Genomic DNA, 23,187 nt, shown 5'->3' on the forward strand with positions numbered 1-23,187 from the left:
TCCAGGCCAATATAACCCTGAAGTATATGGTCAAGGGGGAGGGAGATGTCCTGTCATTCAGAAATCTCTTGTAACGGCATCATCTTCCCTGTGTAGACTGGATGTAAGAAATAGAAGGTACAACTAGCTAGTGAATGAGTCAGCCTTCATTCCAGCAATTATGTATCATAAATCCTGACACTGCCTTATAGAAGTGATCACTTAGTCAACACTACCAACAGGTGGCGCCCTGACAACTGTATCAACCCTCTCTGAACTGCTTTTCCAAAGAGCCTCTGCAATCACTGGGATTATTAGCACTGGTAAAACTCTATACTAGGTTTTTGAGGACTCTCAGTTCAGTTCAATTCAATCACTCAGTCGTGTCCGACTCTGCGACTCCATGAACCACAGCACGCCTGGCCTCTCTGACCATCACCAACTCCCGGAATCCACCCAAACCCATGTCCGTTGAGTCGGTGATGCCATCCAATCATCTCATCTTCTTTCGTCCCCTTCTCCTGCCCTCCATCTTTCCCAGCATCAGGGTCTTTTCAAATGAGTCAGCTCTTCGCATCAGGTGACCAAAGTACTAACTGGAGTTTCAGCTTTAGCATCAGTCCTTCCAGTGAATATTCAGGACTGATTTCCTTTAGGATGGACTGGTTGGATCTTCTTGCAGTCCAAGAGACTCTCAAGAGTCTTCTCCAACACCACAGTTCAAAAGCATTAATTCTTCAGCACTCAGCTTTCTTTATAGTCCAACTGTCACATCCATACATGACCACTGGAAAAACCATAGCCTTGACTAGATGGACCTTTGTTGACAAAGTGATGTCTCTGCTTTTGAATATGCTGTCTAGGTTGGTCTTAACTTTCCTTCCAAGGAGTAAAGGTCTTTTAATTTCATGGCTGCAATCACCACCTGCAGCGATTTTGGAGCCCAGAAAAATAGTCAGCCAGTTTCCACTGTTTCCCCATCCATTTGCCATGAAGTGATGGGACCAGATGCCATGATCTTCGTTTTCTGAATGTTGAGCTTTAAGCCAACTTTTTCACTCTCCTCTTTCACTTTCATCAAGAGGCCCTTTAGTTCTTCGTCACTTTCTGCCATAAGGGTGGTGTCATCTGCATATCTGAGGTGATTGATATTTCTCCCGGCAATCTTGGTTTCAGCTTGTGCTTCTTCCAGCCCAGCATTTCTCATGATGTATTCTGCATATAAGTTAAATAAGCAGGGTAACAATATACAGCCTTGACGGACTCCTTTTCCTATTTGGAACCAGTCTGTCGTTCCATGTCCAGTTCTAACTGTTGCTTCCCTGACCTGCATACAGGTTTCTCAAGAGGCAGGTTAGCTGGGTACTGGTAAAACTCTATACTAGGTTTTTGAGGACTCTACTTTTCTTGAAACCCTCTGGCTTAGAGGATATATTTCATCTACACCTCAGAAACTCAGGGCCAAGATGATGTCCACGGTTCCCTACTGCCTTGGTTCTCTGCTGGCCGTTAAGTTTCCGCCCTCATTCAAAATGCCTTCTCAGTGAAGCTGCTCACTACCCAGCACTCACTGTGCTCACCGCCCTGAGAACTCTAAGCCACCATGTCCCGTTCACTCCAAACCTGAGCAGCTGGCTCTGACTCCCCTCAACTCTAACGCCTCTGGAAAAGACAACCTGTACAGCAACAGCTCACTTCCCAAGCCTTCACTCCGGCGCTATTTTCCTCCACGCCACTTCTATCCACCGTCAGGGTCTCACTCAGGACCGAGGAATCACAAACACCTCTGAACAGCCCTGCTTTTGAAAATGAAACCTGGACTGCCACTTGGACCCTACTGTCCTGTGCCTTTGTTTCCTGACCTAGTCGTGTGTCAGCGTGCTAATTCTGGATCTGTCTTGGACACAGAGAGCCGTTCTTCACTACTGGCCATATAAAACTGAACATGGACTGTGCTCCGTAACTCTGAACGAATCCCTTAACCGGTCTGATCATAGACAAGTTACCTAGGAGGAGGATCATAAGATGTAAGAGGGAAAGTGCAAATACAACATCTTTAGGGGCCTGCGTGGACTTACATGGCAGCTCCCCGTTCTTCCTTGAGTACCCAGATGAGGCCGTCACTTGGCCACACTCATATTTTTAATTCTTCAGCAGTCTCCCTGCCCAGGCCAGGGTCTAACTTTTCATCTCAATATTGATTCCAGTTATCCTGGAGAAAGAAGCAGAAGAAGAAGAAAAAAAAAAAAAACCACCTAAGTGGGTGGATAGGGTTGATAAATAAGATTAAACTGTCTAAACCGTTAACTAGACCAACTCAACTGCATCCTTCTCTGCCTTCCCTGATGTCTCTGGTATTGCCTCTGTTTGTCTTCACCAAAACACTTTTCCAGGGTTTCATTTTGGGCTGTCTTCTCTCTCTGGCCATGGAGCATGGGCTTTAAGTTTGTGAAATCTTATGGAAAAGGAACATAGAAGATGGGGTGCTCATGCCTCTGTCAGACAGAGCTATGATTTCTTTCATGTGATCCTGAGACTCTATAGAAAGGAAAAAAGAAGATTAAGAACTGCTGCTCTGACAACCCTGAATTCAAAGGCTGGCACTGTGGGACAGAGAGACTTAGCTTTTAAGAAGCTGCTCATCAGCAGGAGCAGTAGCACTGAAATACGTACTCTGTTAGGGGATTTGAGAGAGAGAAGGGATGCGAAGTGCTCACCACCACATCTGGGGCATCAGGCCTCCAACCCGATGAGCATTATTTTAACTGATAACAAGTCAGATTGCTGCCTATTTCTCCTAGGTGAACTCATCCACTCCCAGTGAAAGGCAACCCTATGATTCTATTTTATGCTCAAATCTGTCTCTTAAGCTCCAGGCTGTACATATATATAGCCACTGGGTATTACACAGGCAACTCAAATTCATTGCAGTGGTTTTGTTCTCTATCACCACAGCAGGTATTTCATTTAAGGCTCAACCAACCTGGCCAAGCCAGAAAACTCTAAATTACCTTAGCCTCCCTCTTCCCCATATGAGACCTCAAAATCTGTTAGTTTTACCTTTAAAAGATCCTTGAATAAGTTTCCGCTTTATCCACATGGTCACTGTCTTAGTTTAGAAACTTAATAGCTGTTACCTGGATCACTACAACAGCTTTATCAATTATTTTTGTCCCAAGGTTCTCATCTGTCCATTCTGTCCTCACCTGCCCATTCTGACCTGGGAGGGTCCTATGTGGTAGAGATTAAAATATACATATTAGACTCATTTAATACATCCCACTTGCAATAGGAACAAGTGTTTCTTATGAGAAAGAGAGGATCGTGAGAGCAGACAATGGAGTCAGAAGGCACAGAACCTGAGGTCTGATTCAGGGCAGAGTTTTATGAGGAGGACTTGACGGGGTGGAGAGTAAAGGCTAAAGATAGAGATTAGGCCAGAGTGAAAATGTGAGAAAAAGGAAAAGAGATTTAAGTGCTTCTTTGATTTTCCACAGTCGCCAGTACAGATGTGAATGGCTTTTACCTTTGGCAGCTACAATGTGCTAGGATTGGTGTGAAATCTCTGGGCTCTGACAGTGACATCTGGTTAAATCGCATGCTCCTAAGGATGCGGGCCCCCTGACATGTAAGGTCCTGAACAATCTGGGGCCATGTCCTCCAACCCTGTGGGCCCCCTTCCCTTCAGCCAGAACCATCCTTCAGTCTGTGTGTCTTCACACCTATGCTGGCCCACTTTGTTCCCTCTGCCTAGAACGACCTCACCTGCCTTTCTGCCGGTTGATTCCTTCAGGTCAAGATCCAAAACTGCCAATCCCCTGGTCGGTGAACTGGGATAATCTTCTGCTGTCCCAGTCAGGTTACCTGCAAGAGAACAGAAGTGAGAAAAGCATGAGAAGATGAGTGATTGAACCTTCTCCTGGGACGCTTAAGGGGGACATCTAAAGTGAAAGGAGTTATCTATAGGGAATTTATCAAGAATGAGTTTGAACAGTCAGCTGATCTAAGGATGGAATGTAAGTCCATGGAGCAGGGCAGTCGGGACTGAAGCTAGCCTGACCCCTTTCTGTAATTACTCACCTTTATTCCAGTCCACAAATCCATTGCTTCCCTTAGTCTTTAAAGCAACAAAAATAATTTGGAATTTTAAGAATGGTTTGCAAATGGTAAAAATGGCCAAATTTCTTGAGATGAAAGATTATGCTGTGCCTAATACTAATACACTTATATTGCCAGAGAACAAGGTATGTAAGAAAGAAAGAAAGAAACCAGACCCACTTGGGATAAAAACTTACCTCTCCCCTCAATATTCTGTAATAACCTAAACGGGAAACAAATTTGAAAAAGGATACCTGTATACATATAACTGAATCACTTTGCTGTACACCTGAAACAGACACAACATTGTTAATCAACTATACTCCAATATAAAATAAAAATTAAATACACACACACAGAGACTTACCTGTAATCAAAACTGACCACATGCCATCAAATAATACAAATAGAATGCATTTCTCAACCTATCGATTTCCTTCTGCTGACAAACCTACAGGGCGAGAATACAGTTGTGTTCACTGTTTACCCAGTTATTAATTTACCCAAGATGAAGTTTTGTGCCCAAGAAGGGAAACATCTTAAGCCCTTAAAGTTTGTAGCTTGCATGGAAGGGAAGCTGAAGGAAGGGGCTTTACAATGTTAAAAATGAAGAGTCAGACTAGATTGGAAGAGGTTCAGGATCACAACGAGGCAGAAACATGTAAAATATTTCATGCAGGCAACCTTATTTATTGAGAAATCCTAGTTTTATTGCCCATTAACATGTTTGTTCCACAAACTAATTTCTCATAAAGCAAAGCACAACTTTTCTTATAAATAGTATAAATTATTTTATTTACAGAACTTGTTACAAAACAAATAGACTATATATTTCTTCTCTTTTAAATATCCAAAGTAATCTTCTATCCCTTGACATTTGTTCATGTTCTATACAGCAGCCAACAAAAAGTCCAGCTGAGATGCTCTTGATTATGTGTACAAATGATCAAACTATTCACACATTTTAAACAGGAGATTGCTTTTATAACCAAGCTCAAAGGGGAAAAAAAAAAAAGAAAGAAACCGGCAAAATGCTTTCAAGGCCCTACACTCACACTGACAGTATGTAGTGCTCATTTAAATGATCTGAAAATGTAAAAGGTTTTACACAAAATGTAAAAATGATTATTTTTCTGCTAAACATAATGAAACTTTTAACAATCATTTTTTCCAAAGCCCAACTCCCCCCACCCCCCACCCCCACCGCAGGACAGAATGACAGACATTAAGAAATTCCTTGGCAACAGAACTCTTGCAGGAAGACAGCTGCCTTTAGAAGCTTACATTTTTTCAAATTATACATTTTTTTCAATGTTCTCAGAGGTACTCTGTATTATATTTTTTGGAATACAAAATATTTTAAATATTCTATTTTAAACTCTGCATTTCACGAGTGAATAACAAAACGGACACGACTATGTAAGTTGCTGGCTGACAGAAGATTTGTAACCCTTGGTGCCACTTGGCAATTCATCGCCAGTTGAATTCCTGTGAACCAAAAGGTCTTGATTTTAAAATACCTTATAAAATTACCAGCATTTGGTGGTTTTCAACTCCTCCCCTAAAATTTAAGTAACAATATTTAGGTGGAAAAAGCAAACTCCAAAAAAGTTCAACTGAACATTCAAGTCTTTTTAAAGAATCTGTCTAAGCTTAAAACTAGGTTCAGGCACTTTCAGTTTTGTGTTTTTCCCATTAGTTTTCATCACGTCACATACTAACACCCGTGTGCTCGGGGCGCACACATACACATGTACGCGTGCGTGCACACACACACACTCTCACACATAACAAAAGAAAAGCAGTGTGTCACTTGGTACATGTAGTCTATAGGGAAATCAAGCAACTAGGGAGAAGCAATGCCCACTTCATCTGCATGAATCCACTCCCGAGACACTGAAAGGGACACAAGACTTCCACAGGACAGAGGCGTCCCTTACATGGTAAAGGAGGCAGGTCCTAGAACTACTGGCTTGGCAGTGAACCACTTCAAATTATAAAAAGGTATTTACTTTTATTAATTAATAAATAAATACTAGATGATCTCAATTGTACCAAAACAGGATATCAGAAAAAAAGACCTGTGCAAAAATACATATTTAAATATGTACAATTCATTTTTAACAAAATATGTCTTCTCAAATAGGGATACTTCCATATTTATAATAGAACAAGAAATTCCAAAATAAAGATACAAAAGTAGGTTTTTGTATAATTCTTTGTTCATCATTGCAGCACTTTTTCTTTTTTTGTAAGTTAAGAAAACTGCAGGAGTTGTCACGAAATTCTATTGGAAAGAATATAAAAATTATCTTGGTTTTAAATTGATACCAAAATCTGTCTAGAAACAACCCAACCACTGCAAATTTGGTTTCTGCAAGTTAATTTAGTTCAAAAAAATACTTGTACTCCCGTGTTTTAAATGGTCTTGTTCATTTATAATAAAAAGTAGTTGTAGGAGAAAATAAAAATATTTGAACAACAGTCTAAAATTTAATAGCACTGTTTAGAATAGGTCTGTTTGTGGCAGGCAGAGTCCAAAATGGCTAATTTCCTAATCCCGATGCTCTGTGTACTACCGGGAGACAATAATGAAATTAAAACCTCAATCTAAGAAATCAAAGGATCAAGATTCGCTTATCTAAATATCTACATTATTCTGAGTCAACTTTCTATCATGGGTCCTATTCACATCTTCTGGAACAACATGATCTGTCTACAATTCCATCACTAAAAGCAACTTTATTTATAACCATCAAGTCCCCTTGGCTCTGAAAATAAATTCTACCCATCCCCCATTGCACTTGTCACTGAGGAATCAGCTAGGTACGTTCTGATTTCCTCTTACCTCCTTCTCTCCCTCTCCTGGGATGAAAAACCAGACCGACCTCTCCTAACTATACCAAATGGGCCCATCTGTGCACTCTTCTTACAAGCTCTCTTACAGTATCATTTTAAAAACATTTACTAATTGATTGCATAATAACTGAACAAGATACTGTTCTCCCCTTCCTTTAAAAAAAGAATCAGTATTTTACATCAATTTATAGCTAAAGTATCTCCATAAACTTTGTTATCTTACATAATAATTCTGTAGCGATTCACATTATTAGGCTGGTAACCAAGTATTTATTCATTCTACCTGTTGTTGACTGAAAATTCCCTGAATCTGAAGTTTGTAACCCAAGAATTGTAAGGAAAATACATGCACTGACTGGCTCTGTCCTGGCTCTACCTGGGGCCACGATCGGAGCCTTGGGAAATTTACCCTGTGGTTTGGCAACTTCCTGTGTTCCTCTAAGCGAAATGCCTGGTTCTCCTTTCAGGAGCTGCTGGTGGAATCAACTATTGAAAAACTCCAGTTCATCCCCTCAAATTCAATGGCACCTTCTCAGGCAGAGATGCCTTAACCTATCAAACTCTTTCTCTGGGGGTTAAATACTAGGAAAACCATTCTGGGTGGGTGGGGGGCGGGTGGGTGGGTGGTCTCTGAAACCCTCAGGGAGATCACAGGCATTAATCCCAAGAAGGGAGGTGTGTCCACCTCCACATGGGCACTGTCACCTGCACCCCGCCCGGGGTGCCTGCCGCCCACCTCAGTGGCAGCCACAGAAGTGTGTGCAATGGCTGGACGTGGGGTATAGATACACACAACACGGGGTGTGCTCCAAGCAGAAATATACACTTAGTCTCAGGACGGTATCCAAAGAGGGTGAGGGTAATGCACAGAGCGCCCTGGAAACATTTCAGCATTCCAGTGACTCGGTGAATGACAGATTCTGCTGCATCCCAGTTATTTCAAGATACAAAGGCAATTTTTTAAAAACAGGAGCCTGGGCAGGACATCTGGCCTAATCATACTGTTTAACACGACAACAAAGGTTTAAAAAAAAAATCAATCTCTTTGGAAATCGTGGAAAATTTTCCCCCATGGTGATTTTTATCTGCCCCCTCCCACCAAAATTTGGCTTTCCATTCTCAAAATTGTCTGCATTTTTTAAAAAAAATTCAACACAGAATTGCTTTTGTACCATGAAAAGTAAGCCTCTACACTGGTGTATCCTTGCTCTCTGGCCATCAATGGCTTTTAAACCAGTTCACACATGAAAAACTTCTGACGGCTTCTGATCTAGAATTACTGGCAAAACGCTGGGCGGAAACACAGGCTCTTTTATCACAGCGCCTCACACTAACGTGCACACTCCATTCTGGACCCCTGATGTTAACACCTAGCCCCAGACTCCCTTCTCCAGAGGGCTGTTCGGGGTGCAGCTCTGCTTGCCCCCAGAGGTCTCTCCAGTTACGGTATCTGACTGCTGGGGAGGGACCTGGGACCTACAGATGCCAGGGTGAGGGAAGACCTAGGCAGGGAGAGTGAGGGAGGCAGGGAGGGAGAAAAGACTACAGTCACACTCTTGCCAAGACACTTGCGCCAGCCAACCTCCTCCGAGAGCAGCTTGGTGATATGCTGCAGGTTCAACAACAAGACAGGAACTTCTCACAGATGGCAGCAAGCCATCCAGACCACTCTAACGCTGATAAAAGCAACTTGGTGGCTGGACTTGATCCAGTGTCCTTTAACGAGCACAGACAAAGCTTCAGGGGCATCCTTGTTAAAACAACGGCCCGGCAAATTTCTACCCTCGAGACCCAAAGGAGGCTGGGAAAACAGACTCAAAGGTGTTGTGGAATTCAGAGTGCTGAGTGGAGGTGTTACTTGTCAAAAGTGTCCACATTATTCCTCCCCATGCTATTTCCAGCTGTCAGGGACGGGCCTTTGGCTTTCAAAACAGAGAGGGGTGCGGAGACATCGAAAGGTAAGTAAGCAGCTGTCCCCAGCCCTGCCCTGATTCTAAACAAGGTACTCCCAAGGCCATGCGCCGCTCATGTCTCCTCTGCCCAGGCTGTGCCAGGATCAGGCAGCTAGAGAACTTGGTTTTAGCTTTCAGCAGTCTCCAACGACCTTGGGCACAATCCTTCTAAGAGACTGGCTCTCAGAAAACAGTCCAGAAGAGATGCAGCCTGGGTTTCTAGCTTAGAGAAAAGGCTCACATGTTTGCCTTTTGGTTCTATTTACGGATGCTGCTTCCTTGAGGCTTTTCCAGGTTGTCAACTGAGATGTGAACAAGGTCAAATGGGCCAGCACACAGGTGTGAAAGCTCACACCCAAGGCGGAGGGGAGGCAGGGAGAGGGGACTCTGGCCTTCGCTGGCCTGCAGTGAGCTATTTTTAGGTCCTTGGTGGCAGAGCCCACAAGTTGACTCAGGGGCTGGGCGGGCACTCAGCAGTATCTCCCAGGCTCCCCAGCAGGTCCCCCATTCTGTTGTTAAAGGGACTCAAACCAGCCCGGTTATCTCGGCTCTAAAATCTGCTCCATGGAGAAGAGCGAGCTCAGGCCCCTAGTGGTCTAAGAGCAGACTTCTGTACAGCATTTTGGAGGCATGGGTCCCTTTGATAGTCTGAAGAAAGCTACTGATTCCCTCTTGCAGCTAAATGATCAGGGATGTAAAAATACGCAATACTTTTTTGGGCAGTTTGTCCATCCTGTGGTCTGTAGCCATGCCCCACACCCCCGCCCACCGAGTCTGTGTAGCGTAACAGAACGTATTCCACTGCAGATAAAAAACCTTTCTCAAATACAAACATGATGAGAAACTGCTTTTAAGGAAAAGAACCCAAACATAGGCTGTTTGTCCAAGGGGGACGTAGTCCTCCTCAGATGGTGGAAATGAGAGGTGGCAAACTGGTAGCTCCTGAGCCAAACTTAGCTGACAGATGTGTGGGCTTCACCAGATCAAGACAAAATGAAAAAAAAAAAAAAAAAAAACAACAAAACTACAGAGCTTTGGAAAATGGTGAAATTTCTCATGAAGGTTCAGATGCGCAGTTTCTCTTTGAAATTAGAGCAAGTTTCTGGGAGTCGCTGCTCTGTGCAGATGAGGCGCCCACTCCCCAGTTCTCCACCTTGCCCCGACACCGCGGGCAGTCGGGTCTGCAGCAGCTTCTGTGTGAAGACGGCCCGCTCCGTGACAGGGGTACGTGCGGTCGGACTTCTTCCCTCCCAGGATTCACATGAATCGGGAAACTATGCTCACAAGGGTATTACTAAGGGATCGATTCTTACAGTGTTTGCAGTGCATTTTTATGCTTATCATTAAACTACACATCAAGAAGTTTTCACTTGTCCAGGAATCCTGTTCACAGGCCCAAATGACACACAAATAGCCCATATGTATTTGTGTCTCAAAGAGAAGAATTGAAGCAGCTGCTACTGAAATTCATGCGTCATTATTTTCCCCACACCTTTGGCGCCGAGTTTTCATTCACACATATACTGAGGGAAACTTCTGCCTCATGAAGAAACTTCTTGGTATTTTCTGGACAAGTTCTAGTCTGACATTTATGTTCAGTTTTGAAGATGAGGAAGGGAAAACAAAACAAAACAAAAGGAGCCTCACATTTTAAAGCAGAGCTCTGAGGGTGACATTGCTGAAATTCCTGCTTGTAAGCAAGGACAGAAAGTACTCTGCTGAATCAAACAATAAGATGAGAGAGGAGCTGGACAGAAGAAAGAGGAAGGTGGAGGAACTGGCTACAGGAGCAAACAGCAGCCGGAGGAGGAGTGGGGAAGAGACAAGACACAGCCAGAGAAACCACGGTCAGTAATGAATCCGATGCCCAACAAGCCCTTTTCTAGAGACAGGTCACATGCAGGTTTCTTTTCAATCTGTTAACGTTAATAAGATATCAGTCTTCTGCTCTGCCATAGTGAAATTCTGCTTCCCTGCCTCCTTGGAAAACAGGGAGGAGAACACAGAGGGGGGGAATTGACAAGAAAACCTGAAACTCTTTGATGGGAAAAATATAACAGCCTTTTTCAAATTTAAATCATCCCTTTCTAAACCAGCGTGATTTTCGCCCAGCTTTCTTCAGAAAAACGTACGAGAGGACTGCGCTCCAGGACAGGGAGGGCCCCACCGTCACGCAGGACGGTGTCCACCATCCCAGCTGCTGAAATGCACTTGGTGTGGCCTCCTTAGCCAGGAGCATCTTCCGAGTCATCACAGAGTCTGGCAGAGAGGCGCCCGTGTGACCTTCATCTGGCCTTCAACTTGGCCTTTTCTTAAAAGACACCGTGAAGCCGGACACTTGCTTTTAGGCAAACCCACCAAACCGACCGCACAGATCTCCGAGTTGATCACCCATGTCAAGGGAGAGGCCACGGGCCTCCCCACGGTGGCCCCAGGCCCTGTCCTACCTGGTGGAGGAGGGAGCTGTTCGTCAGCCCCGGGGCCGCTGGGCTGGGGCCCGCGTGTTTCGGGTGGACGTTGTTCACGGCCGGCAGTCTGGCCACCTTGGCGGGCTTGCTGCTGCCGCCGCCGCTGTTGACACCGCTCGAGCCGGGTGAGCACTTTCTTTTCTTTCCTAGGAGTTTGTCCAGAGGAGTGTGCGAGTGCGGGTAGGCGCCGTGGGAGTTGACGGGTAGCTCACTGCCGGCCTGGTGCACAAAGGGGCCGAGGGAGAGTGTGGAATCGCCGCTGTTGACCATCACGCTCATCCTCTTGATGGACTCGCAGGGGTTCCCGCCGGAGGTGCCCCGGCACCCCGGCTGCTCGTGCCGGCCACCCAGTGAGTTCGCTCGGCTGACCACACAGTTGAGGCTGATGCCTGGGGCAGAGGCTACCGCTGCGGGGTGGGGAGGTCCCGAGTGAGCCACGCAGTTTTTCCTAAAAGACTCCATGGAATGAGAAGAAGAGGACGAGGATGCCGAGGAGGAGGACGAGGGAACTAACAGTGGGGAGCTGTTTTTGCGTTTCTTTCCTGAGCCGCCGCTGGCACTGCTACTGGCACTGTGACAGTTCGTGCTGTTACCAGAAGAATCCTTGGGCCGCAAAGACTTGCTGGATTTCAGCTTCTGAGGTTTCCGGGCCATGGGGGAAGAGGGCACGGAGGACAGGCCGGAGGGCGTGGAGGGGGAGGAGGAGGAAGACACTTGTCTGGACTGCATACTGCTCACAGGGTCCACAGCCCCGGAGGCGGCGGGCTGGGCGTTCAGTGTGGTTCCGTGAGCTGGGACCGACTTACTGCTGGGGGAGACGCAGGTGGACGAGAGCGGGACGGGGGAAGGCGACATGGTGGCTGCTGCCAGGTAGCTAACCCCACAGTGTGACGTCGGCACAGAGTTTGTCCGGTGAGGAACACGTGTGGACATGGGCGACGTGGTACTGGGAACGGGTGGGATCTTCCTGCAAAACAGAAGAGGGCATGAGCAGCATCCACCATGGCCCTTCGCAGAAGCTTTCAGAAGGAGACCTCCTTCACCTCTGGCACTGAATACACCCCTTGGTCACAGGGAGTGCGCCAAGATGCTGAGCCACAAGGAGTGCCACTCCAAATTCTTCCCACTTTGCTGTGCTCTGAGAACACTGGCCTCAAGTCCATGCGCTGGGGCCACAGGTTCACACCGCACCTTTCCACCCGGCACCCCGAGCGCCCCGGTTCTGGCTACTGGTCTTCCTTCTTCCTACACCAGGTCATGACGCTAGACCTCATGCATCTTCTGCCTGAGACACTGCCACCCCAACTGCTGCTCATCCTTCCGCTTTGGCCCATCATCACTTTCTTAGGAAATATGACCTTCCTAACTTGCTTACTTCCCACTCTGCCCCATTTCTAGACTTGGGAAGGCTCTGGTCGTTTTAAAAAGCGTGACCGAGGATCACTGTCCAGTGTCTCTGCAGATGGAGCAATTCACAGCCGATTTGCTACTGTCCATCCAGCACAGTGCCTAGAACACAAAGGCACTCAAACACTAAGAGAACTCATGAGCAAATGGGGAAAAAGGAAGGACAGACTAGTCAGTAACAACTGCCAGGTCCCAGATACTGCCTGAAGAGCTGGGAAGCTCCAAATCTCAGGGGATTTCTGGTCAGTGTTCTGACAATGGATTCTGATAATACTATCTGGGTATCTATTCAAACAGTCAAATGAGGGACCCTCCCCACTTTTATTTTAGCTGACTTTTAAAACCTAACAAGCACCAAAATATCAAAAGGCCCTATAGCGTAATTAACACTCAGGTGGCAAAACAGCAAATGGCCTCACTGGAAGTCAGCTGCCAAGACTGCCCTGCCCCAAACTTCACGGGGCAGCTCTGGCTGATCCAACTACCAGCAGCGGTCCTCAACCTTCAAGTCAGAGAGCTGGCCTAGACTGCTGCCAAATCTCCGTTGCTGATTTTTGAGAAGAACTACAGCTATTCATGAAAGGAATTAAATGACTGCAAGTGTTCACACCAGCCTTCAAACCCTCCCCCAGCAAGAGTGTGGCTCCTACTCTGAGTCTGTGCTTCCAAACGTGGCTGCACGTCACAATCACCCATGGCGTTCAGGCCACACCAGGATCACGGGGGTGGGGTCCGGCACTAGTCACTTCTAGATCTCTCCAGATGCTGAGGTTGATTGAGAAGCTGGGCTTCTATCCCCATGTCACTCATGAAGGATAAGCACTGACATTACAGGAGAGGCTTTTTGGAAATGCTGAGTCCCTGGGCCCCACCCTAGACCTCCTTTATATCTCAGCAAGACCCCTAGGGCACTGGCACCTGTGCGAAGCCCTGACTGAAACTCAGTGCAGGGGCCCCTGCTCCCTGGGTGCAGTGGCGTCTCATGGCCACCAGGCGGCTTAGGAGGACGGAGCCTCAAGGCCAGGCTGCTGGAACCAAACCTGGCGAAAAGCAAAGGCTTCCACAGGGGCAGGGATGTGGACTCTGGATGACATTACTGGTTTCTCATTAAAAAGCTCTTTCAAATCATTTCCTACCTTTTGCATAAAGAAGAGACAAAAAAAAAAAAAAAAGAATAGGCAGTCATACTGACCTATGTTTGCATGAATAAACCCAAAGACATACAAGCAACTAATAAAACTGTCTGTGAGGAGTGGGTGGAAAACAGGAGCACGGCGATCAGGGGAAGTAAAACTTTTTACTCTGCGCCTCTTTGTATCCACTTTTCCTTTCTTAGCCGGTCTTAAAAATTAAAAACGAAGAAAACTCAGGTCAAAACCTGATAACCATCCCAGCCCATCCTTGGTGCCACTGTGGCCCTGGTAGCGGCACACAGACAGCAGATGGAGCATGCAGGTCGGAGTCAGCGAGAGCAGTCTGCCCTCGCCGCTGTCCAGAGCCTCCACACGCTGCGGACGACAGCCGCTGCCATCACAGCCCTCCCCATGCCCCCAGGTTACCACAGCAACCGAAGCACGAGGGCCCAGGACAGTGCTGCGGCTCCTCGCAGGAGAGAGGACGCGCAGCTGTGCCAGGGCGTGGGGCCCGGACCGCGTCAGGAGGCTCCTTGAGTGCCTCAAAGACGCCACCTCAAGGGGAGTTCTCTGCTGAGAAGTGCTGAGCCGCTCCTGGCAAACCCCAGGGCCTGCCTGCGCCAGCCCCCCTCACTCCCATGTCGAGAACACTCGTTTCCTCAAGCATCTGGCCTGGCCCCTCTCTCCAAGCTCCTACTCACCCCAGGCCTGTAAGCCAGCTCATCACTGAGCAGCCTGTCTGTCTCTGCTGAACTGATTTTTTAAAATCAAAGGTCATGGTAATGGAAAGAAAGTTTCTTCCTCACTGGGAGCAAGTGACTGATAAGGCAGGCAGATTGTGACACAGCAGAGAGACGAAACAGCAATCAGCCAGAGGACCTGCTACTTCAGACATCACAGTGCAAAGATGTCTCTCCACAGGAGCCACCAAGAACCAACTGCAAGTCTCTCACCCAAACCCTGGCCGTAAACGACTCATCAATGTAACAGGGATAGGAATCCCCAGGACTCTTCTAAACCCTGACGAGTACGTTAAACCCACAGATCTGTAACCCTGACGAGTATGTTAAACCCACAGATCTGTAACTTCAGTAAGCTCTCCAGGTCCCACCAAGAAAGGAACTGAGATTTCACACATCTTAAAGCTGTCTGATCCGAGGCTACCACTCCCCCGCCCACCACCACCACCACCAAAAAAATATCCCAACAACCACTGCCCAAGTCTGTCTCTGGGTCAGAGCACTGTTACTTCATTAGAGCTCTTATCGAGTAAGAACTAGGAACAAACATGAAATAAAGCAGAGTAACACTGCCATGGGGCTGGTCTGCACTATGAACAATGCAAGCCCTACTAATGACCATAGAGACAGTCCTCTGGATCATGGACTATCCAAGGTCTCTGACAACTTCCTCTGACTATAATAGGAAACATAAGCAGAGAGGCAAATAGGTGTACTCGTAGAGTCTACTCAGGGAGGCACTAGGGGTAAATGATGCCCAAAGGGAGGATATGGGATGACTATGTACTACTGGACAGCCCCCTTAACAAAGCTCAGTGCTTCCCAAAGTCAGTTCAATCCAACACTAGTCTCCCAGATGCTCCCCTAAAACAGGTTCCCAGGTCACAAGAGCCTGACAGACAGTCCACATTATATACGATATCATCCTATGTTTTGAGAGTTACAATGGACAGCACTCATTAAAGGCTCTGAGAAGTCCTGCAATAAAAAAAACTTTCCTTTCAGAAAGACTGGGTTAATAAACTTTTGGGGCCATGGAACTCCTCTTCAACTTAAAATCACATTGGGGAAACAGGAGCATGTGTAAGGCCATACAACACGATTGCCTTACTTTCAATTGAAAGCCAGAGCAAATAGCTCCTTTGCCTGAAACCCTTCTCCCCAGGGCTCTAAATTGGTGTCATCCGACCTCTCGGATCTCCTCTTATTCCAAGAGACTCCTCGCTCATTCTCAAATCAGCCACGTTCTTTTCTGACTTAAGAGCTTCATATGCACTGCTCTCCCTGCACGGAACCCACTCCTCCTCGCCTGCCCCATGACTACTCTTTGTCAATCACTCATTTCAGCTCAAGGGCCCCTTCACATAGGTTCTCCATGAAGCCCTCTGGCCTGGAGCTGTGAAAACTGTATTTGCTACGGTGTCCGGCCTACAGTAATCTCAATAAGAGATACAGATTATGAGCATTTCTGTTATTCTCCCTTATGACAAGCTATGATGTCTGTTTTCTGTTGACTGGCTTTCACGTTTCTCCCTGTCCTAGAACCTGAGCTCCATCCATCTGGGAGCCCCTCGGCCTAAAACCCCAGCACCGAGAATGAGACTCATCTGCTGCAGGAGTGAATGGATGAATGATGAAAGCCCTTCCTCCAGGGCTGGTCAAGCCCTTACATTCATCAGAGAGAGGACGACCTTCCTTCAATCAGCCCCGTAAGAAATGAAGAGGAGGCAGCCCCGAGCCCCCACCCGCCCCAGAGGTGGTGGACAGGCACTCACTTCCACAGCTGCGCATTCAGATGCTTCTCCACCATGAGGTTGAGGGCGCAGCGAAGCCGGTTCCACCTGGAGTCAAACACGTAATAGCCTCTTCCAATCTGCCGGCTCCCGAATGTGCAAAACTGCAAAGAAAGAAAGCACACGCTTGGGCTCGCAGACTCTGAGGGTACACGGCCCGGGAAGGATAGGCCGGGACAGACAGCACTGACTGAGGACCGCGGGCTGTGAAGCATGAACGTGACAATGCCTAGCCCTGAGCATCATGGAAGAGACTGGGAGCAGCAGCAGACACGCCCGCCAGAGAGCATGCCGCCTCGGGGCAACCCGCACGGATGAGGGCATGCTGCGGTCCCCGGCACGCCCCCTGGCACTGCCCTATCCCTGCTGCGTGGGGAGGGTCGGCACGGGGGCTGGTATGGAACTTACAGATGCTGGCTGAGGATGATGACCTGAATAATGACAGTCCAGTTTTTCAACAGACTCTTCTTTGTCATCGCCTTCTCCCTCCTCACTGGATAACCGAGAAGCTGGCTCAGTGGCAGGCAGGGGAGGGTGTGGAGACTCATGGACTGGAGGAGGGTCAATGGGGGCACTCCCACCTTGCTGAGCAGGGCAGCCTGGAGGCCTTGGTGAGCAGAAAGTGCAGCACTGATCAGATCACACCACATGTCTGGGAATCAGCCGCCTCGACTCAGATACAACCACGTATCCAAAACCACCAGAGGAGCTCTGGGCGCCACCACTAGCCCTTGGGGACACAGACGCAGATCCGGGGTGCCTGGAGTGAAGAGTCTCTCTCCTGAACCACACAACGTCAAATGGAGCTTTCTGCCAGGTCTAATCAAAGTCACTTACAACCATTCTCCTTCCCACCTGGTCTTCCTATTCTCCCCCAAAAAGGCGAGATGCATGTGGAACTTAAGCAAATTCTTTCTTTGATTCCTCTTCACATTTCACTTGGAACTGGGTTACTAAGGTGATCAATGAAATTACAGGTAACGTGCTCTAAAATAACTTAACAGGGACAGGAGGTGGTAAAAGAAGGTGGGTTGATGTGGGTATCTGGAATGTGTGACTCATGGACAGTAGTGTGCTTTGCCAACACAGAAAGGCCTGATACTTCTAGAGTTAAGCCCACTTTGTTTTAGATGGTGACACTTTAATGAAAAGGTGGCCAAAGAAAGGACTTGCTAAGGATCAGTGGCCTGGCCCTGGGCACATTCTGGGGCACCTGCTCAGAACACTCCTCCACTGTGCTATTTAGAACCAAGGGGCTCATGTGGGGACAGGCTCAGGCACACACTCAGGTTTCCATAGGGAGGCACTTCCATCCCTCATGCGACCATTTCAAGAATCGGACATGTGAGGCGAAACCGTTGCAGCCAAGGGTCGGCACTTTCCTAAGCAGAAGGCCTCACTACTGATGGTCGAGACACAAGACCTCCGTATCTGTGCCCTTCTCCCTTCTCTCAGGATACGAAGTCCTTTACTTGAACTTGGTTAAATGGCATACACTCAGCCCCTCATCACTGTCTGAGGGATGTGGCTAAGTTCTGACCTGCTGCTCACTGCACAGCTCCAAAGCCTAGTGTGCATTCCGGCCAGAGTCCCAGATGAATGAATGAAGATACATGTAAACAGATGTTATAAAAACTCAGGCTCAATGCCTAGCCCTAGCAAGAATCCCTTCTGCTGTATTTTGCAAGAAGCAAGACACACGAATGGGAAATTGGTGCCAGAACCAGGTGAGGTGTCTGCCTCGCTATTACAGGCAGGACCCGGGCTTCAGCCTTGCTCTGTGGGGTCAGGAGACACGCACTTGGAGCAGGAAGCTCCAGCTTTACTCTGCTGCTTGTGTTTGGCCACGAAGAGCCCTAGTTGAAACTCAACTGATGAACAATTTTTTTTTTTCCTCTTAAAATAAAACCCAATTAGAAAACACGCCCTCTTCTCACAACTAGCCTGGTGCCTGTCCTTGACAGCATGACACACCAGGACTCTACAGGCTGCATATCTGTTCTCTGAAGGACGGAGAGAGCTGCAGGATGCGGCTTACCTTGGAAGACTGGGGGTGTGAGGTTTAGGTTTACTAGCTATGAAAGGCTTTGATTCGGAGGGAATCACTCCGTGAGAGTTTTGGTGTGGCTCCTGTGACGTTCTAGGAGGGATGGGATGTGGGTCCCTGAGAGGCTGCGCTGGTTGCTGAGAGTCCGGATGGCGAATCGAATCCTTTTCCCTGGTTTTGTTTTTGTGCTCGGCTAACAACACGTCGAATCGTTTTCTTCTACCCTGGACAGCCCTCCGCTGGGTTAAGGAATGTGTCTACACACCAGAAACAACAACAAAACAAAGAGAAATGGAGGAATGTCATTAATAATTTTTTAACGTCATATCTCAAAGAACACCAATGCCAATAAAAAAGCAATCTAGACCGTTAGCATTATCAAAGGCTGCCTGGCATTTGATAAGGGAAAAACCTTAAGAGTATGAATTTTATTTAATTTTTTTAAAGCTAGAAGCAGATATTCCAGGCTCCAAATGCATAAGAATCTGGTGATGTCACTTCCACCAGAAGAAAGAAAAAAAAGTCAACCATGCCACCTGGTGTGTAACTGAGGGGCAAACAGTCGATACAAACAGATGACAGGTCCTTAAGTTCTGTGTCACTGGAGCAATTCATTGATCAGGACTGTCACCAACTCTACTAGAAAGTCTCTTCTTGGGCCACTTAGAGTTTTCAGTATTAAAAGGGAAGAAACACTTCCCTTTTATGGGATAATACATCCCATAAAACATGTATCAGAAAGTCTTTCAGTAACTGCCAGAGAGTAAAAATTAAATACAACTGCTTCTTTATTCCAGTGACAATGTCATAAGGACAGAGGAAGCGGCTCAAGGCACCCTAGAAACAGGGGCTGATGCGGCAGAGGAAGATTTGGGAATTAAAGAGTGTGAATCCAAGAGAAGACAGACTGTGAACAGGAAAAGATGTACAGCAGCTTGAAACCCCATGAACATGCACTCACTATGGAAATCAAGAAAATGGGACAGACAGCATTTTTGGAACTGGAGACAATCTGTAATCTCAGAATCAAAAATGGTCACATCTTTAGAAATTTGGAATTACTCTTGAGAAGAAGAAAGGTCAAGTAAACCTGACCACTCCTTAATGTCAGGACCCCTGTTGGTTTGGAAAAAAAAAAAAAAAAAGGCAAGGCGCCACTAACCACAGAGGCCCAAATAATACCTCCCAAATATGAGTGAGTCAAGTCCTTCCCTCATCCATGTCACCCCAGTACTACAAATGATCGTTTTTGTGTGCTCACTGTCCACACTACAGTGTGAAGGATTTAAGGACAGTTAAGACTTCTCATTCCCTTTTGCAATTCAGTAACATAACCTAGTCCTTATCAGTTACACTGCAACTATGTCTGCTCAAATGTAACCTGGCACAGATAGTTAGAAACATGAGTAGGGCTTAAAAAATTTTTTTTACTTGTTTTTCTTTAATATGTAACATATCCGAAAGTAACCCAAATGAAGCCAAGAACCTGTCTTGTTCAGCGCTGTGCAAACACCTAGGACAGCACCTGGCACACCATCAATGCCTCAAACAAAAAGCAGATACAAATAACGGCCCTCCAATACGCGCTGAGTGAACAGATGAATGTACGATGTCACTGGTCCACCTGCCTGTCTCTCCAGACAGATGATGGAGAAGCCACTCCTCATCTCTGAGTGTCCCCTGGTGCCCATGGCAAGACTGAGTGAAGAAAGTAGGCAGAGATGATGGATATTTCCCAAGCTTGGTTTGAAGAGTAAATAGCATTTCCACTGGGCTCTGAAGAACTGTCTGGCTACAACTGTGATTACAACTGTCTGATTACAACAGTTCTGACGCTGCCCATCAGAACTCTGTGGGAACTGTCTGAAGCCCACAGATAAAGACCCACTGTGAAGCGGCCCGGGGCCCAGCTTGCCCTAACACCCGTGCTCCCTGCTCACCACGCCTCTGGCACCAGGTGCTGCTTCCTCCGTCTCCTGCCCACCCCTAAGGCTGCCCTGGGGACCCTAAGCTGTTTGCTCTGCCCTCCTCCCACAGCCTTCACACCGACTGTCTCTGCTGTTTCTTCCACCCCTTTTCTGCCCAGACAAACCCCAAGAAGTTCAGCCTAGTAGTCCTAAGGTGAAGGAGCCTCCCCGACTCAGTTCCCCTAGTGAAGATTGCGACTACGCTGGCCTCTCCTTATTACTCATCAGAGGTAACTTTTACCATTAAGGGTAGGAGCCAGGCCTTGTTCAAGCCTGCATCCTGAGGCCCAGAGGGAGGTCTGTGACCACATGCGTGTGCAGTAACTGTTTCTACAGGGAGTGGAGCCCAGGTCTACCTGTATGAAAGTGCAAGGGCAGAACACTGGACAGATGAGGAAGTGAGGAGGGGATGGAGAGGGCGGCAGGCAGACGGCAGAATGCCAGGAGTGGGCAGCGGCAGATGCCCTGACAGCGGCCTCGGCCTAACAGAGACCTGGACGGCAGCCGGGGCACACTGAGCAGGGCGCTCCAGCGTGTTCAGCCACGCGGCTTGAGAGAGGAGGGGAAAGGCAGACGCACTGGCCCACAGACCACGAGAGCGGAGCATGGGCGTCTGTGCCAGACAGGCCAGTCGCCCTGCTGTATCCTCCGCCAGTTCTATGCTGCACTCATGCCCCGCCTGGGTGAGGATACATGCGAATGCAAAAAGAGGCTAAGCACCCTGCTAGACCGTCAAGACCCCTTAACAGAACACATGAAGGGCAAGCACAACTTGAAAAGAAGGGAGAAAAAGGCAGGAGCCACATAAAGCCACTGAAGGTTCAGGAAGAAGACTGGGCAAACCCCTTGCAGAAGTGGAGTTGACAGAGCTTTTGATTCATCAGCATGCCTCATAGATAATTAAAGAAGAGCATCCTGGGTGAAGTAAGCATCCTTCACTAACCACAGTTATCACAACACTGAGAAATCTATGCGGCTGAGAGTCAGGTAGAGAGAGTGGAGAGAGGCTGGCAAGCGTGATGCAGTGTGGAGCCGGGCTGGGGGCTCGCTCACGTTGAATCTATGTGTGAGAGTCAGGTAGGCAGGGAGAGTGGAGAGAGGCTGCCAAGCGTGATGCAGTGTGGAGCAGGGCTGAGGGCTCGCTCACGTTGAATGGGACAGAAGTGTAACAGAGCTCAAATGGCTACCATCAACAACACGCCATTCGAAGGGTTCAATTAATACGACAGAAAGCAAAGCAACTTGTCCTGAGGAATTCTTAACTGGGAGAGTCAAAGGTGAATTTGAAGTGGAATGACCTCTGTGATAAAATGCAAAATTCAGAACATGCACATGTATGTACGTTTTCCTCAGAGAAAAGGATCCGTAATTCTTTAAAAATTAGATATTTAAAGGTGCTCTTGACCAATCAATTTCCTCAAAATATCCAGTACCTTGTTGCAAGATAAAACCTACACTAAAATATTAATAAGAACTATCTAGAAATAACATTTCTCATTTCTGAAGATCTTAATATTCTTCCACTGTTTAGTGGATGAAGTAGAACCTGAATGTCTTTATTCAAACATAATCCTTGGTAAAATTTACTATAATACATCAAAAACTATTAATTTGTAGTGAACACCACTAACTTCTCTAATTTTTAACCTTCTCCAAACAATGGCTTTAAAATTACTTCAAGGCAATGATTCTGCATACTTTTTGAACCCATCTGCAAGGTGGCTGGGGACATAAGCATATATGCTCATTTACATAGAGGGTCTACTGAAGCCACTCCTACATCCACACTAATTTTATAGTAAACACACCACCTTCTCATGAGCACACTGGCTGAGTTTTCTAAGGAAAACTCCGGGAAGAAAGGGAGAATCTACATTTTCGTAGTATGTGTGATTGATGCTTTTGAACGGTAGTATTGCAGAAGACTCTTGAGAGTCCCTTGGACTGCAAGGAGATCCAACCAGTCCATCCTAAAGGAGATCAGTCCTGGGTGTTCATTGGAAGGACTGATGCTGAAGCTGAAACCCCAATACTTTGGCCACCTGATGCGAAGAACTGACTCATTGGAAAAGACCCTGATGCTGGGAAAGACTGAAGGCGGGAGGAGAAGGGAATAACAGAGGATGAGATGATTGGATGTCATCACTGACTCAACGGACGTGAGTTTGAGCAGGCTCCAAGAGGGATGTGGTGATGGACAGGGAAGCCTGGTGTGCTGCAGTCCACGGGGTCACGAAGAGTTGGACACAACTGAGCAAACTGATATATATGTATACACATAGAGATATACATATGTGTGTGTGTGTGTGCACACACACAGATATAGGATTACATGGGACCTAGGTTTTTTAAAACTAAAAAAAATAACACTATCTCAAAGTCACAGATTTTTTACATAGCTGTAAAATTAAGAACCAGAGATTACACAAACATTTTAAGAATCACACAAACATTTTAAGAATCTACCCATACATGCAAAGGAAATTTCTGGATGTATCCTATGTCAATACACTTCAAAATACAATAATGGGGAGCCTCTCAAATTAAAGGCATTGAAGATAACAGATTAATTAGGGGAAAACACCATCCTCTTGGATACAACAATGCTCACTGGGGGCAGTTCAGAACAGCAGTTTATAACAACAGGCCCCATGTTTTCTGAATTGGAGGTGTTCTCCATCAAAACATAGCCAACACCACCCTTAAAAATCCAGGAAAGTCACCAGAACAGAGGCCCTGTGGGT

General features: G+C 46.9%; 1 protein-coding gene across 4 annotated transcripts in view; it reads right to left on the minus strand.

Moving 5' to 3' along the window:
• ATXN7 (ataxin 7) overlaps positions 4,745–23,187 on the minus strand; it is a 139,478-nt gene continuing 121,035 nt past the window's right edge. For all 4 annotated transcript variants that reach the window (XM_018067123.1, XM_018067124.1, XM_018067122.1 and 1 more), the window contains 4 exons: positions 18,468–18,733; positions 16,838–17,036; positions 16,412–16,533; positions 4,745–12,323 (listed from right to left, as the gene is read on the minus strand). In XM_018067123.1, the coding sequence (XP_017922612.1) occupies positions 11,285–12,323; positions 16,412–16,533; positions 16,838–17,036; positions 18,468–18,733 (1,626 nt within the window). In that variant the 3' untranslated portion in view covers positions 4,745–11,284. The remainder of the gene's footprint in view (positions 12,324–16,411; positions 16,534–16,837; positions 17,037–18,467; positions 18,734–23,187) is intronic.

This window comes from Capra hircus, chromosome 22 (assembly GCF_001704415.2).
Source record: "Capra hircus breed San Clemente chromosome 22, ASM170441v1, whole genome shotgun sequence".
NCBI classification, from domain to species: Eukaryota; Metazoa; Chordata; class Mammalia; order Artiodactyla; family Bovidae; genus Capra; species Capra hircus.